This window comes from Hippopotamus amphibius, chromosome X, assembly GCF_030028045.1.
Source record: "Hippopotamus amphibius kiboko isolate mHipAmp2 chromosome X, mHipAmp2.hap2, whole genome shotgun sequence".
In the NCBI taxonomy this organism is placed as follows: domain Eukaryota; kingdom Metazoa; phylum Chordata; class Mammalia; order Artiodactyla; family Hippopotamidae; genus Hippopotamus; species Hippopotamus amphibius.
This window is the reverse complement of record NC_080203.1, coordinates 31,829,546-31,851,042: the sequence shown is the minus strand read 5'-3', so window position 1 is coordinate 31,851,042 and position 21,497 is coordinate 31,829,546. Positions and strand designations below refer to the sequence as shown.

General features: G+C 48.4%; 1 protein-coding gene across 5 annotated transcripts in view; it reads right to left on the bottom strand.

The window, feature by feature from the left end:
- Positions 1-2,153: 2,153 nt before the first annotated feature.
- SEPTIN6 (septin 6) overlaps positions 2,154-21,497 on the bottom strand; it is a 65,759-nt gene continuing 46,415 nt past the window's right edge. The window contains exons 6-11 of one of the 5 annotated variants that reach the window (XM_057718679.1): positions 19,634-19,730; positions 16,614-16,782; positions 13,623-13,755; positions 11,261-11,451; positions 9,013-9,057; positions 4,234-4,263 (exon numbers count right to left, since the gene is read on the bottom strand). In XM_057718679.1, the coding sequence (XP_057574662.1) occupies positions 9,054-9,057; positions 11,261-11,451; positions 13,623-13,755; positions 16,614-16,782; positions 19,634-19,730 (594 nt within the window). In that variant the 3' untranslated portion in view covers positions 4,234-4,263; positions 9,013-9,053. Of the gene's footprint in view, positions 4,264-4,797; positions 5,513-7,953; positions 9,058-11,260; positions 11,452-13,622; positions 13,756-16,613; positions 16,783-19,633; positions 19,731-21,497 lie in introns of those variants that run through there. The other 4 variants (XM_057718678.1, XM_057718676.1, XM_057718677.1 and 1 more) reach the window with 4 other exon arrangements.

Genomic DNA, 21,497 nt, shown 5'->3' with positions numbered 1-21,497 from the left:
GGCCCTTTACAGAAAAAGTTTGCTGACCCCTGGCCTAGAGCAATGGTTCTCGATTTGGGGCACTTTTGCCCTCCAGGGGACATTTAGCATTATCTGGAGACAGTTTTGGTTTTCACAACTTGGGAAGGGGTGGTATAGTGGGCTACTGACATCTAGTGGGTAGGGATGCTACAATGCACAGGACAGCCTCCACAACAAAGAATTATCTGGCCTCAAAAGACAATAGTGCTGAGATTGAGAAACCGTGGATTGGAAGAACGGAAGATACTTCTAGTAAAGGGGAAACTCCATCCTTAATGGGGATTCCGTTTAATGAACACCCAGATCTTTAACTTATATTAGCTCGTGGACCCTTCGCAATCACCCTGCAAGGGAGTTACTGATATTCTTCTTTTATAGGTAAGTTTTGACCACAACTTGCCCCAGAGCACACACAGCTGGCAAGTCTGTCTGGCTCCAGAACCGGTATTTTTCCACACCTCAGTGCCTGCCGGGACTCGGTGACGTCACAGGCGAGAGTTGCCCCCTCGCTGCCCCCTAGTGTGCGAGCTGCGCAGACGCAGGCCAGTGCCTTTTCCCCTGTAACCCCTTCTGTGGTCTCCAGGCCTCGGTACAGAGAGGGTGCCGACCACCCTCCGGTCTCCAGCATCTGGCCATTCGGGAAATGAAGCCGAGGAAAGGAAACCCCACCTCGACTGCGACCAGAATTATGGAGACTGACCACTATCCCTCTTGCCCAGTTTAATGCTGGGAGGGACAGGGAGGCTTCTCTCCCTAGTAGACCCTATCTATAGAAGGCTTTTCCAGTCATATCCATGAAATTTAGGGATGCTCACATCACAATATTAAATAAGAGAAGACATGCAGCGCAGAGTTCTTTTCCTTCCGGAATTAAAACTCACCTGAATCTTATTCTGTAGGGTCTGGCACTCCACTTTCTCCATCTATTATCCTAGATGATAACGGGCTCAACGCATCAGTTAAATCCATGTTAATGAAGGAAAAGTAAAGGACTTCCTGCTCACCCCCACCTCGCCCCATGGAAATTTCAAGCCCAGATGGAGGGAGTGGGCACAGCAGCCCACCCAGGAAGGTTGCAAACCAGCTGATGTTGCCTCTCTGAGCCCCTCAGTCACCCCCTTCAAAAGAAACCACCCACTCCTCCTAAGGCAAACCGTGGTGGGCGCATCACTTAATGATCACACAGCCATTGAGCATTTCTTTGAATTTTATTGAAAATTGACATGGACATTAGAAAGGTACCAAGCTAAACAGTGCTGGTTTTGGGATATTTCTCCTGGCGAATGAAAGCCCCAGAGGGGCAGTGACTGGTCACATCTCTGAGCAAAAAGAACAAAGGAGAAGAAAGGAAAAACAAACACAGATTCTGGAAAACATGCAAAGAGGCTCTCTCAAGAGACATGGGACAGTGGGATGGCAATGTTTGTAGGGATACATGGGAATGAACACACTCAAATGGCATTTTGATGCAAGTTAAACCAATGAACTCAAGACAGATTTATCAACATCAAAGCTCTCTCTCCAGATCCCAAGTTAAGCAGAAACCTCTCTCAAAACCCCAACTGGTCTTGGAAGGTTGAATGGAGTAATTTTGCTGTCACTAAGCTTAAACTCCCCCGACTCTCCCTTCTCCACCTGAGTGTTAGTAGATCCACTTCCCCAGCTTGCTGGAGAGTCTGCAGAAGGTCTGTGAATGCTGAAGAAGATACGAATGTTGCTTGACTTTCTCATCCATGTTCAGACATGTTTAATAGCGGCTGTAGACAGTCAACCCATTGAACCAGAAAATTGGTGTTTAAAAAGAAAGACAGAAAACTCAAATGAAAACTTGTGAACTGTACTTCCACACCCACAGCTGAGGTCTCCTGCCTCAGTCACTTACACTTGGGTGAGTCATCCTGCAGTTGTCTCTCTGAGGTTACATTTGGTCCATTCTCCACCTCGGACGGTTCTTTTCCTGCCTTGTTAGGTTAGGACAAGACACTTCCATTTAAAATACCATGTAAGTCGGGAGAGAGCGTCTTGCCTGAACACAGGGACACGTGAACACTTGTGGAGTGTGGTGTGTGTGTGCGCACGCAGTTTGGGGGGAGAGGGAATTGGTTGGTTTCTGGTTTGAGACAATATGGAACCCTAACTCTTCTATAATGGCAGTCTTCTCCTTTAGACTTAGTGCAGCTGCTGAAGACAAGATTAAAAAAAGCTGGAGAGGGAGAGAGAAAGAGAAAGAAAACATGAAATTAGCCAAAGAAAAAGGACATTCAAAGTAAGACAGGGTGAGGGAAGTGGGCAGTGTGAGGTAGCACAGATTATACTTGGAGGAGACAGGTGAGAAATGGGGTCACTGATGGACCATCACCACCGGGAAATCTGCTGAGAAGGTTGAAGAACACCACACACTAGTTTAAAGCTTCTTGTTTTAATAAAAACAAAACAAAGCAAGCACATATTAACAGCCACATGTGAATGCCAAATGATTAAAACAAAAAACATAAACAAAAACAAAAGTGATCTGTACTGCAACTAGGAAAAGCAAACTTCTTGACATAAGAGAAACGAGGTGTGTGTGTGTGTGTGTGTGTGTGTGTGTATACACGTGCGGATTTTTCAGGAAAACCATTCCATTCCAATCTGGGGTGAGAGGGGGTGGTGGGCCAGGACACAGACCATTTGTAATGACTGGTTTTGTTTCACCAGAAGTAAACAGAGTACTTCGGGTATATTTTAAAAATAGTAACAATTGTACTCATTAAAGTCTTTTCACTGAAGACGGAAGAAAAGCTTTCTGTCTACAGTGAGACAAGCCACCCAATAAAATAAGCATTTTAATTCTTTTAATAGCCTTGATTGATTTTCCAAAAGTCTCGTACTCACTCACAGGGGAGATTTTTGTTTACCATACTTCCTTGATGACAAGGATCATCTAGGGCACCTGTTAAACATCTGCATCCACATGCCGCATTCCAGACTCCCATGAAAGCTGAGCACCCAACAGGTGCCTGTGACTCCTATTGTCAGAAGCTGGCCTAGAGTCCTCTGCTTTGCCCATCCCTGCCCACCCCATCCTCAAATATTTTTCTACGGGATAAAACCCTCAAAGGCTCTCTAATACTAACTATTGATTTTCTCCTGAACATCAAAAGACTTGTCTCCAGGAACATACATGAACAGATTGAATCCATTTCAATGAAATGCATCGGGACTCAGGAGACACTGAATTTAGCCTGGCTTCTGCACGAAACAACACTGGGGACTCAGGCAAGTCCCTTCATTTCTCTGGGCCTCAATTTCCTCTTACAAAAAAAGTGGGTCCTATCTATCTTCTGGACCCAAAGGTCTCCCTTCATACGAAATTCCTGCCTAGTCTCTGAAGGTTTCTCAAAGGCTGCGTGGCTCTAATACCTTTTGAAGTTTTCAGAGCTCCTCAAGCCTCAAGTAGTTAATCTGTAAACAAATGCAAATGAGGGGGCCTCCTATTTGTAATGCAAATAATTACCCCAGGGAATGGAGACCGGTTAGTTGTTTAAGGTTGGGATTCTTGGGAAGCAGCTGTGAAACTGGTCACAGAAACGTCAAAGCTGCAAAGAAGCCTTTCCCAAGGAGACATGACAGCCCTAACTTAGCATCTCCCTGAGCTACTGGCTGAGTATCCAAGCTTTTTTGTTTTCTACATCTCCGAGCATAGGATCTCCTCAAATGCTCCACTGTGTGACTTGGATTTTCTCAAGACACTAGCGTACGCATTGGCAGCACCGCCTTCATACTTGCTTCTGGCCACTCACCAATCAGTGACTCACCAAACAATACATATCAAAACTGCACTCTTGCTTTGCCAATAAGAAAAGATAAAGTATGTGCGTTCGTTTGCTTTTTTCCCCTACTTTTTGCTTCCTGTTATTATCTATTATTGACGAGAGAACCCCCTCCCCATTCTCAATACTTCAAAAAGGCCTGAAAATTTGGCACAGCCTTGTTTGATTGTGTCTCAAAAGAAAGTGACTGAAAAAAAAAACTCAAAAATAAAAAAGAAGAAGGTCATGGTCAGTGCCAGTGGGACTGTGAGGCAGAAATCAAAAGAAGAGGTGGGGCTTGAAGTGGAAGTACATGGCAGGGGCAGGGGACCCAGCTGCCTGGTGCCCCAAAGAAAGCTGTCAGTTACAATAGGAACCTTGGCTGAAAAGGCTAAATGGAGTCCAGTCCAGCTGTAGCGGGAAATACTATTCAGTACACAGCCATGGATTACTGCAAAGGAAGGGCAGAGAAACGGCGTGTTAGCCACAGATCATTGCCAGGTCACCTCCAGCTCTCACTCTCTCACTGGCCAAACACCAAAGGCCACTGTGGCGCATGGCCCTGACAATGGAGGGCTTTCAAAGGGGTTCCCCAAGCCACTATCGGATGGGTCCCATTAAACAAATCAGGGCTGGAAGATTTTGAAAATACCAACTCCTCAGACAGGAGATAAAGTTAGGGACCTTCCAAGGCACAACACCTCTTTTCTCCTCTTCAAGTGATAGTCTCGCCTCTTCTTACTGGGGGACATGTGCAAAATACAGATTGAAACTCATCATCACATTCACCAAATAAATAGACTGGAAGATTCATCAAAGCAAAACCGAAAACACTGATTCTCTGACCGCTCAGTTTGGCAGTTTACGACAGGGGATGATTATACCTGCTACTGGCCCTGCCTTATTGGGATGGTGTGGCGTCCTAAGGGAAATTACAGAGGAGACGCTGAGACACCTCATAACAATTCCATAAGACACTAGGTTGGTACTAATATTCAGGTTTATTCTCCCTTTTGCATCTGTGGGGTACTCAGAATTATAGAGAGGGGACATTTATGCTACTTTCTTCAGCAGTCATGTTGTCTGGGAAGGGCTGGGTGTAAATAAACTCATTCCAGATTTTTAACACAGCTTGAGTGCGGTTACTTTGAGTGAATCAAAACTGGAAAGGGCTGGGCTGACAGGCCAGAAGGAAAAGGCACCAAAGGATCTCCTTGTGGAACCCTCTGAGAAGAGGCTGTGGCTCCTGTTGGGGGCTGAGGGGTGGCTGGGGAAGCCAAGTGACTGCGGACTAAGGGGGAAAGCCATGCTGACTGGTGCTGACCCAGCCATGGTGGATGCAAATACCTCAGGGGAACAAGGAGCAGTCAGAGTTGGAACGGGGAGCGGGTGGTACAGAGGAGCAGATGGGACCCCTGAACATGTTACAGTCTGGCAAAGATGGGGTGGGGAGTGGCCGGCAGAGGGCGCTGGGAGGGGCACTGGGATGCAGGATGCATCTTTAAAACCATGTGACTGCTGGCTTCTTGACCAGAGGCCAGACACCGTCCTCAGACTCTCAGGCTTCTATAAACCTTGGCAGGAAGAGAGGGGAGGGCACAGGTTGTGTGCCCCTCCCCACCCCAGACGGGTTAAGGGGATTAAAGAAAGGGAGGCCCAGCTCTGTTGCGCAGGAAAAGGGCGTCTACAGGAAGCCCAAACTGAAAATGAAAAGAGAAGTTGGGTTAATGAATGGATGGATTAATGTCAAAAAAAAAAAAAGGTTAGAAGAAAACTGTCATGATGACTAATGGATAAATTAGAATATAGCTGTGTTAGATGGTCTTAAGGCCTTATTGCATTGGCTTCTGGGAACATGCTTTCTCTCTCATTCACCCCCACACACTTCTGAGTGGTGACCGTGGTGGCATTAACTAGGAAAATAATTATCAACAGCCACAAGAACACCTTTTCTCTCTTCTTAATTGCTAGGCTCTGACTAGCGCCGCCCACCCAGACACCTTGTACAGGAATACCTTCAGCAAATCTCCAGGTGGCCTCAGGCCACGGCATGGTGCTCCAGGCTCTCAGCCACTGATGGCCTCGCCCCATAGGGAAAGCAGAGGAGGCATACGATTCACCTTCGGAGAGTCCCAGTCCGCTAACTGGTACTCCCGGGGCAAGATCTGTTTGAAAAGTGTCTGTGGGCAGTGACTGGGCTTTGCACTAGAGTCCGATTACAGTCACCTGAAAACCTGAACTATGGAAGTCCATTATCGGTTTGTGTTCACACTGCACTTTGAACTTTCTCCCATTTAAACTTCATCCTTGTCACGCAAGTTTGACGTATGAGGAGGCTGAGAAACACAGCGAGGCCACCTGACTTGCCTGAGGTCACAAAGAAAGAGTCACAACCAAGAGACGAAGAGCCCGAATCCCTTGGCTGCTTGATCAAGACTGTTTCCTTCACGACACGATGTCCCTGAGAACTCCTTGCCTTTGGATCTAAGCCCCTGTTTTTTTTGTTTTTTGTTTTTTACCTGAACACATTTATCTCATTAAATAAAGACACTGGGAAGGGACATTTAAAAGCTCATGCTGAGTATGTTTGTACAGTCAGTTCCTCAGAGTGAATACACCCACCCCCCCCCCACACACACACCCCTCCCCCCACACACACACACTCATGTGAATGGTAGTTTATACCAGGAACTAGGATTTTTTTCGTTCTTGTTCCAGGTCTGCCACTAACTCCCTATGTGAGCCTTGGTAAGTCTCTTCAATTCCCTACTCCTCCACTTGTTCATCTTGTAAACTGAAGCTCAGCCCTTCCTCCTTTACCTCACGGGACTGTTGTAATGTGAAAATGAGAGAGCATATGGAAGAACACTTTGAATAGTATTAAAATGTAATACAAATGCTCAGCTCTATTTTTCTTCCTTGTCTACTTCCTAGGGGAAGAGAAACCTATAGAACACCGCAACGGCCTATGTCCCGGGCTGCATGGGAAGGCTGAACTATTTTGATATGCATATACTATCCATACACTAGTCACCCCCCGCCTCAAGGGTCAAGGGGCCAGTAACCAGTGAGACAGAGCACCTGCAGCTGTGTGCAGGTCACAGACGAAGAATTTCTCTCGCAGTTGCAGGTAGCTGCCAGTAGTACCTCAAGCCATTTCAAAACCAGAACAGTAAGCCTCACCCTGCCCGCACTCTAGTTAATGAGGGGTGGCCTTTGTGATCCACCCCGGGAATGAGGGCTTTGGGGAAGGGACAGGCTGCCTTTGCTGCTTTCAGACCCCAGGGGGCCAAGGCCTCCCTCCGCTATTTGGTTTGGAACTGCTTTTGTGGTCTGCTGGGGAGAAGCATGCCAGGAAAAGCCAGCCTACTTAGGGTCAGGGCTGGCTATTCCCGCTGTTTGCCAATTGCCTCTCACTTGTAAAGTATGGCTTTAATTACAGTTTTGCCAGGATTCATTTTAGTAATGGCCAGTACCAATGATTTACTCAGAGAAAGCTGAACCAAATTGTGTCAAGCCGCGTTAATTTGGGTTTCAATAACTGAAATCTAACTGACCAGGACGCATTTTTCCTGTTCTCCTCATTGAAAATGGAGGAACAAAGAAAATACACATGAACTGAGTGTCGGCCACTTTGCTGGGCACTGGGACTGCAGCTGTGGACAGACGCTCTAGGAATTGAGAGTCTTCCTAGGTGGAAACTTGCTGTTTCATTCAAGTCAACTAACAGGGCTCCAAGACTTGCCTTTAAGCCAGACAATAAATCATTTCATTGTTCTTTTGGGGTTGCTTCCTTTGGCCCAATTTCATGGGCCTTATGTTTCAGAAGCCTCTATGGATTTCCTCTTCGGGATTTGCTTGAAAGTAGGATGTTTTGCCAGCTGCCCAAAGTCCCCAGTGCAGTAGCTGCACCAATTAGTTTGGTGACTAACAGCAGGCTCTCCATTTAAATCATAAACTCCATGGGTGAGTGGGGAGACGTCTTCTCAATATTTTATAGTCCCTGATCCAAACCAACCAAATGTAGAAGGCATTTATGAGACAACCGGGGTATTCTGAACACTGACTAGAAATTTTATGTGAACGAACTGTTAATTTCAGCGGTGTGATAATGGTGGCGTTGTGGTTATGTTTTTTTTTTAAAGCATCATTAACTCTTAGAGATACATGCTGAAGTATTTACAGATGAAATGATATGGGTTTTGCTTTACAATAATCCAGCCGGTTTGGGGCAATAGATGAGGCAGGATTGGTATACGTTGACAGTTGTTTGGCGGCTGGGTTGTGGGTACACGAGGCTGCACTGTACTATGCTCTTTCTTCTGTTTCTGTTTGAGTTTCTATGATAAAGTTTAAAAATGGTAAAAAGCCTAATTATGTTAGATTTAAAATATTTATGTTCCTCCCCACTCACTATCTGAGTCTAGTAAAATAGACAGAAGAAGCTTAATCGTTGTTGCTGTAATCAACCTATAAACTATGTGATGCCAAGGGCTGCTTTATTCACTCCTGCAGACATAACCCCTAGCCCTCAGGAATCCATCTTACCAACGGTTACCTGCTTACCTCCTTATCAAAGGTGTTCATGAAGCTGGTACTTGTAGAATTAAATGTAAGGAATTCTCTTTAATATCTGAGAATTCTTCATTTTCTTCCACTTTTATTATGGCTTTGGGGGGAGGGGTGGGTTACATGCCCAAATGAAATCAGAGAACTTGAACCCCTCAGATAAGAAACAGCCACAAGAGGGAAACAGAGAAGCAAGTTTCCATTGGCTCAAAACATTCCCAAACCTGGGCATCAAGGCTGACCGTGACCTTGCAGGACAGGGCTTGTGAACCCAACATTTCCCCTTATCACGGCAGTTTAGTTAATTTTGAAAGTAATGATGACTCCTTAAGGAAAAAAATGGCCAAAATTGAAACCTCAAATATTGATCACAGGGTCCACCTATGCTACCTAGCTGTTCTAGCAGCAAAAGTCTGAAAACACCCCACTTTTAATCAGGAAGGCAAACATTCCACATGTACACTTGAAATCACACCAGACTATTTCTTAATATTATGTCACAGGAGAGTACCAGCTAGAACCATGAAGTAGCTTCTTTGATATTAGATATGTGTGTTGGGCAGGGGGTGGGATTTGGGGAGATGTGTTCTAGAAGCCACTGCCAGTTCTATTTAGAGTTAATAAAGCTTACCAGGACCCTGGGTCTCATGCAGCATGCAGCAAACAGCAGAGTTAACTGTAAAACAGTAAAAGCTGATGAAGGTGGAGTGAGCTTGGGGAGAAATCAAATATAATGAGTTGACACAAACAATGAAGAGTTAGAGGTCAAAGGAGATTAGGAAGAGTGGGGAGGGGAAGAGGGGAGGGTGGGCTGGTAGGGACCCCTGAAACACCGGTACCCTTTCTTAACCTCTTTAAGGGCAGCCAAAGGAAATTCTCAGTAAGTGACTCTATTAGCTCCAATCACAATCTCTCCAGAGGAAATGCTTCTACCCCCACTTCCACCCTCAAACCCCACCTCCCCCCTACCCCAGCATCATCACCATGGGACCAGAGTGACACAGGTCTAAAGATGGGTCTTCCAGAGGTTAGCCAACTGTTCAGGGAATTACATAAAAAGCCCAGACCAGGGGCCACTTATACATCTGGAAATATGAAAGAGGACAGGCTGTTTTGTCAGGCTCTCTTGTTAATAGGAGATGCCTCGTGCCAGTGAGGTTTTCACTCATCTCAAAAGCGGAAAAGGGTGCCATCGCCAGCTCCAAATATTCCTGGGAGACTGGAGAGACATGTCTCCCTACTGGGATCTTTTGCCCCGGGGTGGGAGGGGGGGTGGTCAGTTAATTGGGGCAAGAGGAGAAAGCCTGGTCTGGGAGGAACTTCCATTGAACAGCTCAATAGGGACTATTTATAGCTGAGTGTCAGTGGGCCCTGACAATTGAATCTCCTAATTCCTGTCAGCAGCCTGTGAGACTGCCCCAGGGACTGAGTTAACAAACACCACAGGACTATGAAGGCCGCAGGTTAGAGCCGGAAGATACATTTAGAGTTTTCTGATCTTAAAAATAGGAATCCATTCCTGCGGGTGCAACTAACACAGGTCAGTTAATATACAGTGTGTCCAAAGAGGCTTTTTTTGGGCTAGTTGAACTTGATCTATCAGGTAATACCAAAAAAACTCGTCAGTGACTTTGACATACAGTGTTGTGATTCAGTAATAAAAAATCTCTGGACTAATTGGTGAAAACACCCAAATTACACTTTTGAAAAAAGAATAATCAGATGGCAAAACTGAGTGCCTTGAAATATATTTTACTGTTCTATTTTATTGTTGGTGAAATGTACTGTTTTATCCCTAAGTGACAAGCCAGGCACAGATGAAAGGAAGATGTTTCCTCCTTCTGGCAAATATCCAATAGTTGAGTCCAGCAACAAGTGGGTAAGAACAGAAGGCAATGACCATGGACATGTTTCAGATCCCCAGGCTGCTTAGTAAGGACACTGCCTGACACTTCAAATAAGGGCTCCTCCAGTCACACTGCACAAACAACTACAGCGCAAGGGACCACCGGATGTTTTCCTGGTGTTGTATAGGTCCTGTTGGAAATGCTGTGCTCTTCTCTGGTGCTGGGATAAGGGTGGATCACTTCAGCAAGCAAGCCCTGGGCTTGAGTCAGGGTTATTGACCCACATGGTACCCAGGAGCCCATGCTAACCTGCCTCGCCGAACACCAGGGGAGACAGGTGGATTGGACAGTCACTCCCCAGGTTGAGGGTGGAGCCACGGAGGACACTAGCATCTGAGGGTTCCGCACCAAGTTCCCGGTACCCAGGCTGGGAACAACCAAGCAGCCAAGAAGGAGGAACAGGAAAGGGTGAGAAATCAGGACAGGGTTGCAGTCTTCAGTGGCGGCGCTTTAACTCTGTTGGCCGCAGCTGTGAGAACTGAGGGGGGCGAGGGGGGAGTCCAGGCATGGACAGGCGAACCACCTCAGACGTAGGATGAGCACCTGTGAGCCAGATCAGCTCCAACCTCCTGGGGGAAAGAGGGTGCCCGGAGTCTTCTGCTTCCCTCTCTCTGCCCTTCTTTGTGTCCATCTCTTTCCCATAACTTGGCAGCTTGTTTCCTCCCTTCTCCTTTCTACTCTCTCACATTCCTTTTGCTCTTCCTCCCCTTTCCCTCCCTCTCCTCCTACTTTGAGTTTGCAGGGCTTTCCCAAGTGGGCTGAGCAGAGGGGCTGGGCCTCTGGGGCCACACGCAGGCCTCCCCTACTCTCAGCTCCCCAAACTCAGGGAATCCGAAGGTCCTGGTGGGAACACCGAGACCAGTTATAGGGGCCCAAAGGAGCCTATCAGCCCCCAGCTGTCCTCTGTCACTGCCCTGAGGGGTTGAGCAGGAGGGGAAAGAGGCCCTTGCCCCAGAGCAGCCCACCACTTACTTTTTCTTCTCTTTGTCTCTTTTCAGGGTCTGTGAGCCGCCAGCCTGGGAGCCCTGGGACTGGAGCAGCTCAGCTGCCGTCTTTCTCTGTTTGAAAGCGTTCACTTCGTCATCCAGGGATTTCTTCTTATCCTCCAGCTTCTTCTTCTCATCCTGGTGTAGTTTCTTCAGACGGTCAAACTTCTCATGTAGCTGGCAGGGAAGTACAAGGAGTTTGGGGAGAGCCCCCTGTGAGCAGATCCCAGCTGAGCTGAGCCCGGGGGTGGGGTGGGGTGGGGTGGGGATGGGCAGGCTTTCGACCCTGCAGGACCCTGGGACCTGAGGAGACATTTCTGCCAGGGACGGCTATGATGTCACCAAAGGGCACCATGTTCTGGATCGTTCTCTTCTGTCATTTTACCTCCACGTTTCTGCTCCTGAATATGGTCAGGGAACTGTGCCTTCTGCTTAATCAAGCATTTTATTTGAGTCCCCATAGTTACTACATATGGATTAAAATAACATCAGTGATAATAGAGAACATTTATTGAGTGGTTGTTATAGGCCAGGCACTGACTTTTATAAACACCTTATAAATATTAACTCATTTAATCATCACAACAACCCTAGGAGGTAGATTCTGTTATTATCTGCATTTTATAAGGAAACAGAAGGTATGAGAAGTTAAGGAATTTGCCCAAGGTCAATTCATTCTTTAGATGATTATATAATGAGATTTCTCTCAGTATGAAAAGGGCCCCTGCCCTTTTTCATCCGCTCCAATCAAGGAGGATCATTGGGGATTGCAGAGAAAACTCTAGCGATGCCGAAGCTGGTCAAAGAAAACACTTGTCCTTGGACGTGGAAGGAGATAAAAGAATTTTAGAAAATGGGATGAGTGCAGAAACCTCAGCTTTGATCAAGGGGAGGCTTAACAAGCCCTCAATAGAGCCAGAGACCCGAAGGAGAAGAGCATGAATGTTAGCCACTGGGATAAGTGGATCAGAGAGCTAGGGGTGTAGGTGGTAACAAACTAGAATGTTGATAAACTACCCTGAATGGTAAGAGCAGCCCAAGCATCGTTTCACTTTCTTTTGAGGATTCAGGAGGGAATAGAGGCACACTGTGAAGTAGGTCAGGTGTCCTGTAGGTATCTGGGACTGTCACTGAGTAAGGGGTGGTGGATGACAGATCTGCTGTGTAGACCTAGTCACTTGGGGTAGGCTGGTGATAGAAGCTCCGCTGACCAGTTGCTTTCACTTGCCTTTTGTTCACTAGCCTTTCATTCATTTTCTTTATCACAGAGATCCCCTCACCTGTCTTCCTAAAAGTACTGGGTGATATTTTTCTTTTGAAAAGTGAAAGTGAAATGAAGTCAATTCTCTTGCCATGGGCTTCGGCAATAACACCAGAGCATCGTAGCAGATTACAAGAGGAAGAGACTTGAGAAGTAATTAAGTGCTTCCTTTCTTTATGGGTTTCGAGGCCCAGAGAGTTGAAGCAGTTGCTGACATGACCAAAACTGTGGCTGAGGCCAATTAATCTGACAGCAGTAGGGGAATCCGTAGTGGGTCCTTGGAGGCAAGGCAATGGTTACAGGGCTAACTGCACTCTATTAGTCACGGCTTAAGTAATGAAAACTCCAGATAGACCATCAAGCCTTAGTTTAAAAACTCACTAGAGCTGCACAGATGTTTCTTTAACACTAGCATGAAATGGAACAGAATATTCAAGTGGATGGGGAAATGCACCAGCTGTCACTGGTTTAGGATTCAGCAAGGTACCCAGGACTTCCTGGGACCATCTTTCCTTGTGGTTGGCAGAGCAGATGGGATGGGGCAGGACCGCTAAGAAAGTGATCACCTGTCCCTACTGAGCTCCGATCTCCCAGAAAGGGGGAAAAAATCACCCCGCACCTGACCTCAAGGGCCTATGTCAGGTCTTGAGTCTTGAGCAGCGCTGCCCAATAGAATTTTCTGCGGTGATGGAAATGCTCACTATCTGATAGCCACTAGTCTCACGAGGGTTGAGCATTTGAAACGTGGCTAATGCAACTGATAAACTGAGTTTTAAATTGTATTTAATTTCAATTCATTTAAATGTAAATAGCCACGTGGGCTAGCGGCTACCATACGGGACAGTGCAGCTCTAGAGAATTAAATAACAGAGAATGAGAAAACATCCCGGCCTTGGGGAATGAGGGATGGAGAAGACACGGATCTCACAGCCTCCTCTCTGTCAGCCAAGGCAGGGCTACAGATGCTGTGCCCCATCCCTGCCCAGAGGCTACAAGACTCCCCAAGCTGCTCTCTTGGGGCAGAAACCCATCTTGCCCAAGTTCAGCCTCCTTCTCCTTCCCACCTGGCATGCAGGCTCACATTTACCTCTTTCTCTGCCTCTTTAAGTTCAGCTTCTTTCTCTTTGACTCTCTGGACGAACATCTGTCTCATTTCCTCTTCTTTTTTCTGGAGCTCCCCTAGGAACTCATTCCTTTTGGCCTCATACGTCTCCTGTAAACTGCGAACATGGTCAGGTTAATTCCCCTGGCTTTGGAATGGTTCCTGTTCATTGAAAACCGGCCCCAATGATCCTCCCTGGGTTCCCCCACCCTCCCTTCCTCAATTCTGGGAGACATGCAAAAGCAGAAGCGCAAAGCTGTGGGCACCTGGCTTGGCACCTGACAGCAGAGTCACAGGGTGCTGCAGGAGGTGGGGCTGCCCTGGTGAACCCAAGAGATATCTGGAACAGGGAGTGACTTAGAACATCTGCTTCTATACCCTGATTTACAGATAAAGAAACAGGCCCAGAGAAATGAGGTGACTTGCTCACGATTACACCGCTAGTTAGAGGCAGAGCTGAGACCGGAAGCTGGGTTTCATCTCATGATCTATGTCCTTCCACCTGCACTATACTGCCAGGTCCTGGCTCTGAAACTGACCACATTGCTGAACGATTTCAACAAACACTCAATGAGACTCCACTATGTGCTGGACACAGAATTAAGTGACACTATGCTAGTCACTCAGTATCTAGAGCCAACAGCCACTGTGCCTGCCATCAAGGAACTCACAGTCTAGTGGGAGATGCCGGGGTTAAGTCTCCGTGCCCCCGGCCTGGGCTTAGCTTTAAAGAAATGGGAGGTAGCCTGGTGAAGAGGATGAGGATGTGTGCTCTGAAGAGGGCAGCCTGTGGCAGGGCACGTGCGGAGAAAGAATGGCACACTTGGGGAGTCAGGCATGGTCCCACGTGGCTTGCGAAGTGGGAGATGAGGTTCCTAAGCATGGCAGGAGAGAGCAGGCATTGGATGCCATGTTAAGACTTGCATGCTTTCAGCAGGGCTGACTTGATCCAGTTCAAAAATGGGAAAGGCCACACTGGGCATTGTGTGAAGGACGGACTTTCCAACAATCCAAGTAAGAAATAAAGGATCTTAATGTTAAGGGCTGGGAGGGAATGGGGGAATGGGAGACCAGTGAGGGAAGCAGAACTCCCAGGACTTGGGAGGAGTCAAAGATGATTCTGCTTTTTTGACCTGGGCAACCAGGTGGATGGTGGTGTCATGCACTGCGACAGGGAGCGCTGGAGTAGGAGTACGTTTAAGAGGGAAGGAGATGAATTACATTTGAGACAGTTTGAATTTCACATACCTCCTCCATGGGACAGCCAAGTGAAAATATCCAGTAAGCAGTAGGATCACTGGGTTTGGAGCTCAAAAGTAAGATGTTCGCTTGGGAGTGATCTATTTCTAGGTGGCCATTAAGGCTGTGAGAGTAGAAAGAACCAGCCACAAAGAGAAGAGAGAGTGAATGGAGCAGAGGCCCTCGGAAAGAACATGGAAAGGAAGAAGCTGAACACGATGAACCTGTCGATGAGGCTGAGAAGGAGCAGCAGCGCGCGTGAGAGGACTGAAACCAGCTGGACCAGTGCTAGAAAAGCCAACGGCAGAGAGAATTTCGGGAAGGAGGCAGAAGGGAGGATGTGTTAATATTGAAAAAAGATGGGACTCAGAGGCCACACTGGAATTGGCCGTAAGTATGTGACTGCTGACCTTGGAGAGAGGCACCTCCATTCAGTGGTGTGGTGGAGGCAGAAGCCAGTAAATACAGAACAATGCTGTCCCCTTCCCATCAGAGCCAAACTCCTTGACAGGGCAGAGGCTGGTGATGAGGAGCAGGGTGAGGGAGAGTTTCTTTAGGATGAGAATGTCTGCCTGCAACACGGAAAGGAGCCAGCAGAGAAAGCGTGCAGAGGGCGAAGACGCGGGAAACAGAGGTAGTCAGGATGGAGCCGAGGAGGAGGGCAGGGGACCAGACGACATCTCTTCCCCTGCAGGTGCAGATTAAAGCTGTCAGAAGGGAAGGAGAGAGAAAGCTAAGGGAACACCCACCAGAGAGACCAGCGTGTTTTCTTCCAACTCAAAGAACCCCTGTCCATGAAGGGGAGTTCACTCGCCCCTCCAGAACCAGGCATCCCCAAAGGAATGGCTATGCTTTGTCCCCAGGTTGGCTTTGTGCTGTGAACAGGTACTGTGGGATCTCAGAGGCCATTTGAAGGCTTTCTTATTCCACAAGCATCCTCCTTACTTGCTTATCGAGGCCTGACACTTCCTGAAAGAAGATCTGAGCCCCAATAAAGGGCACTGCACGGTAATTTACAATCTAGGGCTTACGTCACACATCAGGCATACAGATCAGACACATACGTATAGCTCCCATCGGCACAGTTATTTGAAAGCATTTGAAGCAATGTTTTCAAAAACACTCCCCTTCTCTGAAAGCATCTTAGATTCTGATTTGAGATGTCAAGGATTATTAACATCCTGTGGTCAAAACAAAACGTGCACCTGAACACAAACACTAAGGACAGTGAATGAAGAGCCAGAAGTTCACCAGAACGTGTGTGATGACTGCTACCTGGTCCCACCTGGTTTTGATAATGGGGAGGGGGGTAAGGAACAGACTGGAAGCCCAGCAGAGCAGCCGGAGCCTGATGAAGAAAGCGGGGCAGCAGCCAGGCAGAAACCGCCAGGTGGAAGGCAAGGCCCGGGCTCGGGGACTCAGGGCTTGCAGCTGTCCTGTGAATGCTTGTGGCAGGAGAGGGTTGGCCTTGCCCATCCCCTGGCCTCCTCCCTGACCCCGCCCTTATAAGGCGGGCAGCAACGCTTACCAAGCCCGCCCTGCCACAGCTGCTATGGCACGTGTGCCGAGGCAGAGAAGGAACTGGCAAGTGACCTAGCCCTGCGGCTCCAGGTCTGGGCACCTGTGTCTCACCTCCCCTGTGAATTCTCCAGGGTGAGGCTCCGCCCTCGCCCCCACCGCCCCGCCCCGGGGTGGGCTGAGCTGAGCTGAGCTGGGTGGGGCTGGCGGGAGAGGTACCTGAAGGGTTTGCTGTCGGGATCGGTGTCCTTGAAGCCCATCTCCTCCAGCTTGCAGCGGCGATACAGCTCGTAGTGGCGGCTGTGGGTCTGCTCCCGCAGATCCTCCATGTTCACCCGGATGAGCATCTCCCGCAGCTTCACAAAGTCGCAGTGGGCTTCGTTTTCAACTGCATGGCAGGGATTGGGGGATTGAAAGGATATTGAAAGGAAGGCCAGAAGAAGCAGAGATGGACCAAACGAGAGGCGAAATGTCTAACAGCGACACCGCCTTTCAATCTGTGGATACAGAGCTCGCAATTTTGCCTCCTAATTGGCTTTTCTACAGAAAAGGCAAATGAAAAGTTACAAGGATGACAGTAATGGGAAACCGCACCTCCACCCAAATTCACCCATCACACACTCACTGGGATGTCTGCTCCTCACCACTTTTAGGACGATGGCAAATGCACATTCAACCATCTGTGTGATAAATACTTGCAGGAGCTCTGCTCCCAGGATTGTGTGAGGTACTGGGAATTCAGAAACAATGGAGTCTTGCCCATAGGAGCTTCGGGTTTAGTGGAAGAACATAATACAATGCAAAAATGACCCGCATGGAGGTATATAGCCAAGGTGCAATGAAAGCCCAGAAGAGCCTGGGGGCCTGAGAACTCCAAGGAGAGTGAAGCCTTCAACAAAGAGACGACAGACCCCTAAGGTGACTCTTGAAGGAAGACTAGGAATTAATCAGGCAGATAAGGGACTCATCCCTGCCAGGTCTCAATGAGGTTAGGCAAGGTTACATAGCTAGAAGTCACAGGGTTAGGATTCCAATCCAGGTCCTCTAAAGGACAGGCAAAGGCTATGACCAGGTGCCAAAGTCCAAAGAATAAAGGGGAAGAACTAGGACATCAATAGATGACAGTGACAAGGAGGGATGCAGACCACAGGTGTGGCCCATCTGGATGGCAGAAGCTTCAAAGGAGGTGTTTTTGGAGGGTGGATAACGGCCTGATGGCAGCAATGGTGACCAGGACAGAGTGGGCCCCATTTTCCAGCCTGAGTGAACAAGCCCCCTCCTCAAAAGAGTGTGGCAAAGGTCTGCATTTGGGGCAGTGGCCAAGAAGGACAAAGGTGTGGACCCAATCCCAGCGAAGGGATTTTGGGTCGTTGAGCAGTGCTCCGGCACCTATCTCCGGGCATGGCTCCACCTTGCTGGAATGGGGGGGTGTGGCCTGACCACGTTAGGACAGAAGCATCTGAGATGATGAACAGGCACAGTCACCCAGATTCTGTCTCACAGGTCTGGGAGAAGGTCGTGGAGCAGGGAGGGAGTCTGGGATGACAAGGGTGGGGCAGGGTTGCAGCAGACTGCATTGTAGTCATCAGAGCATCTTTCCAAAGCCCAAATCAGCTCACATAACCACTTTGATTAAGACACACTGCCTCCAGGAGAAAGCCCCTCGCTGTCAGAGAACATATCAGCATAAGTCAGGCAACATCCCAGGACCATCTCCTCCTCCATCCCTGGAGAGTGGTCCCTGGTACCCAGTCACAAGGAGTGACTCCAAGGCCCCTGCAAGGCCCAGACAATGCATGGCTTCTCTCACTCAAAGAGAACCACGAACTCTGGCTTACAAGAAACACTCTGAAAATCCCCTTTGTGGGTTGGGTGTGGGGTGGTCTGAATCGGAGGAGTCATTGGGACCACGTCTGCTAGCTTCTCATTTCACCTCAGGTTCCTGTCTCTCAGACTCCAAAATTCACTCCTGGGCTGGGACTGTTGGTCCAGAAAGCATCTGCAAATGTTCTGGGAGGAGCATCCCCAGCTCCAAATGGTAGAGAAGACCAAAACCTAGCATGTTCTGATGATGAGCGTTGTCATACCGGTGGAAAAGCCAGCTATCACCAGAGGGTATCTGGCGTGCCCTAGAGCCTGCGAGGCTTTGATGCGACGTGGACATCTTCCCACCAGCTTTCAGTTGTTTGCTCAGTGGCCAGAATAGTTTACGGTAAACCAGCCACCCTCTCACACACGGTGCCACTGCCGTCTGCCACCCAGCATATGGCTGGAGACTCGGAGGACCAGACACCTCTTCCATCCGTGGCAATGTCCTGGGCCTTGTTTTATCCGCTGGACTGATTAGTACCAAGGGTAACTTAATATGTGTCAGGCAGGACACAAAAGGAACTTTCCTGAGCCTGTAGGCAATACATCTGTTTTTAAATTACAAAATAATCACACACACAAAAGAGTGTTTGAAATGTACACCTTAAAGGATTAAAAAAAAAAAAAAAAAAAAAAGAACACCAATGTATCCACGGCCCAGGTGAAACATTACCAGCGCCCTAGAAGTCCCTTTGTGTCCCTTCCTGATCTCACGCCTCTCCTTCCCTGCAACAAGACTTAACCACTATCCTGACCTGGGGGTTTATCCTTCCTTTGCTTTTCTTTATAGTTTTACCACTTACGCATGAATTTGTAAAGTGTAGTTGTATCTACTTTTGGAATCCATATGAATGGAATCACACAGCCTGTATTCTTCTATGAGTTACTTAGCTCAACAATTTGTTTCTGAGATGCATTGCTGTAGATGTAACTACAGTCCATCCATTTTCACTGCTGTATAATATTGCATTATTGGAACACTGCAATTCACCCAATCTATTTTTAATGGCTATCTAGGTCTTTTCTAATTATTTGCTATTATGAACCACAATTCTCGTCCATCTCCTGGTACACTCAGGCGGGTACACATGCTTTCTCACGCACTCCTTCCTACCTTACTCCAAGTACTTTTATTTTTGTTCTAAGGATGCTTTCTCCGTTACAGACAAAGAGAGCTTGCTCACCACAGAGAATCCAGGTATGGAACCAGAGTTTGCCTGCTGGTGACCCCTACAGATATTTGAGGCCCAAGCTAAATGAGTAGAGACTGCGGACAAGTCACGGACTGGTCACACAGTGGCTGGGGACAAGCCAAGAGACAGACCGAAGGGGATCCATGAGCGCAGTCCCTCTCCTGGCGACTCACTCACCCTGCACCGTGCCCCAGGGATACTGCCGCGCCTTCATCATCTTGTTGCCTATCTTCAGTTCTTCTGTGCTGCCAATGACAGCAAACGGCAGGTGGGCCTGAAACAGGAGGCAGACAAAAGCTCAGAACTCCGGGGAAAGGCACTGAGCGACGCCCAGCAGAGCTGCTGCCCATCGCTGGGGCCTCGGCGCTCCGGCTGCAGTGTCCCTCACTGTTGCCATCATCAAGAGGCCTTTCTTAAGCTCCTAAGCTGTGTAGGGAGAAGAAGCCTAGTCCAAGCTTCTGCTGTTCAGAAATTCACAATAGAAGGTAACAAGGACATGGCCGAGTGCGTAAGGAACAGAGACAGAAAATAAGTCGAATAATAAGCAGATAACACGGATTAGCCAGCTATTCAGTCTTCACAGTTGCCGAGGGGAAGAGCCTTTTGGAGGGCGGGAGAGTGGGATGAGGGGGGGAATGTGTGTGGAGAGAGACTAAAGGAGAAGCCAGGGGGCTGGGATCGCTGCCCCTCCTTCCCAGAGGGTGAGAGCACAGAGAACAGGCACCTACGGAGACCACACCGCTGACTGAGATGGGCGCTCCTGGTTCTCATCCTTCCCTGGAGCAAGAGCCCGCGTTGAACTCCTGAGCCTAGAAGTCGAGTCCCCACGTATTTACCCACACTGTGCTGGGTTCTGTTTCAGGGGCCGCAAGGGAAACAAAAGGAGTGGAAGACACACTCCCTCAGCTTCTGGGAGCTTACATTCTGGTTGGGGAAGGCTGAATTACATACCGAAAGTCACCTAAGACAGAATATGCCCAAGGGCTCAAGTGTATGGTCTGGCGCCCTGCACACAGTAGGTGCTTAATAAATACTCCTTGACTGGCAGTGGCACGGCCACAGGAATAGCAGAGGAAAGAAAAGCACAAATGGGGGTATGGCTTGGTGCTGGCAGGGGAGAGAGGTAGTGAGGAGTGAGGCCCAGCTGACGAGGCTGGCTTTGTGCATCAGAGAAGAGGCGGTCGCCCCCAGTTGGTAGCGTGGGTCCTGGGACACGCTTACAGCACCCCATTCCACAGGGAGCCGGCCAGGTTATGAGTGCTGAGTCACCACTGGCCAAATGTAAGCACTGAATACATAGTTTTCAAACCAGATGCTCCTGGGTGGGGTTCTACCCAAAAGGGCTTTACACGGAGAAGCAAAAAGTCCACTGGAACAAACTTTCTTAGCCTGCTTGGAGAAACAGGCCTCGATCTCAGTTATGCTGACTCACTTGCTCACTCATCCAGTCTACAAATATTCGCTGAGCTCCTACTATGTGCCGGGCATTAAGAAGAATACAACGTTGAAAAAGCTCTGAGCCTGCCCCTGGCGAGTGCACAGTGTGGTAGGGGAGAGATGCGCCAACAATGATAATACACTGAGGTCCAGACTATGAACAGAAGCTTGAGGGCTGGAGGAACACAGAGGAAGGAGAAGCTAATTCCATGGGAAGTCAAAGCAGGCTTCACAAAGTAGGTAGGAGCAACTGTTCTGATGGGATCGGGAGCTATGCACCTGATATTAGCAGCAGCTCTGTGTCTCACATACCAGGTGCTCTACGTTGCATTATCTCATTGAAGCTTTACAACACTAGGAGATAGGTATTCTTATTATCCCCATTTTATAGAAGAGGAAACTGAGGTCCAGAAGGGTCACGTGACTTGCCAGCAGCCACACCATAGTAAGAGGCAGAGCTAGGGGTGGAATCTAGGTCTCTCTGACTTCAAAGCCCACCCCTACTGGCCTGCCACTCCCTTTTGGGGGGGTTCGTGTAGCAGATGAGGGGAGCACTCTGAACCCCGGGGGGTGAACTGGCCGTGCGAGGCCAGATTGTAAGAGG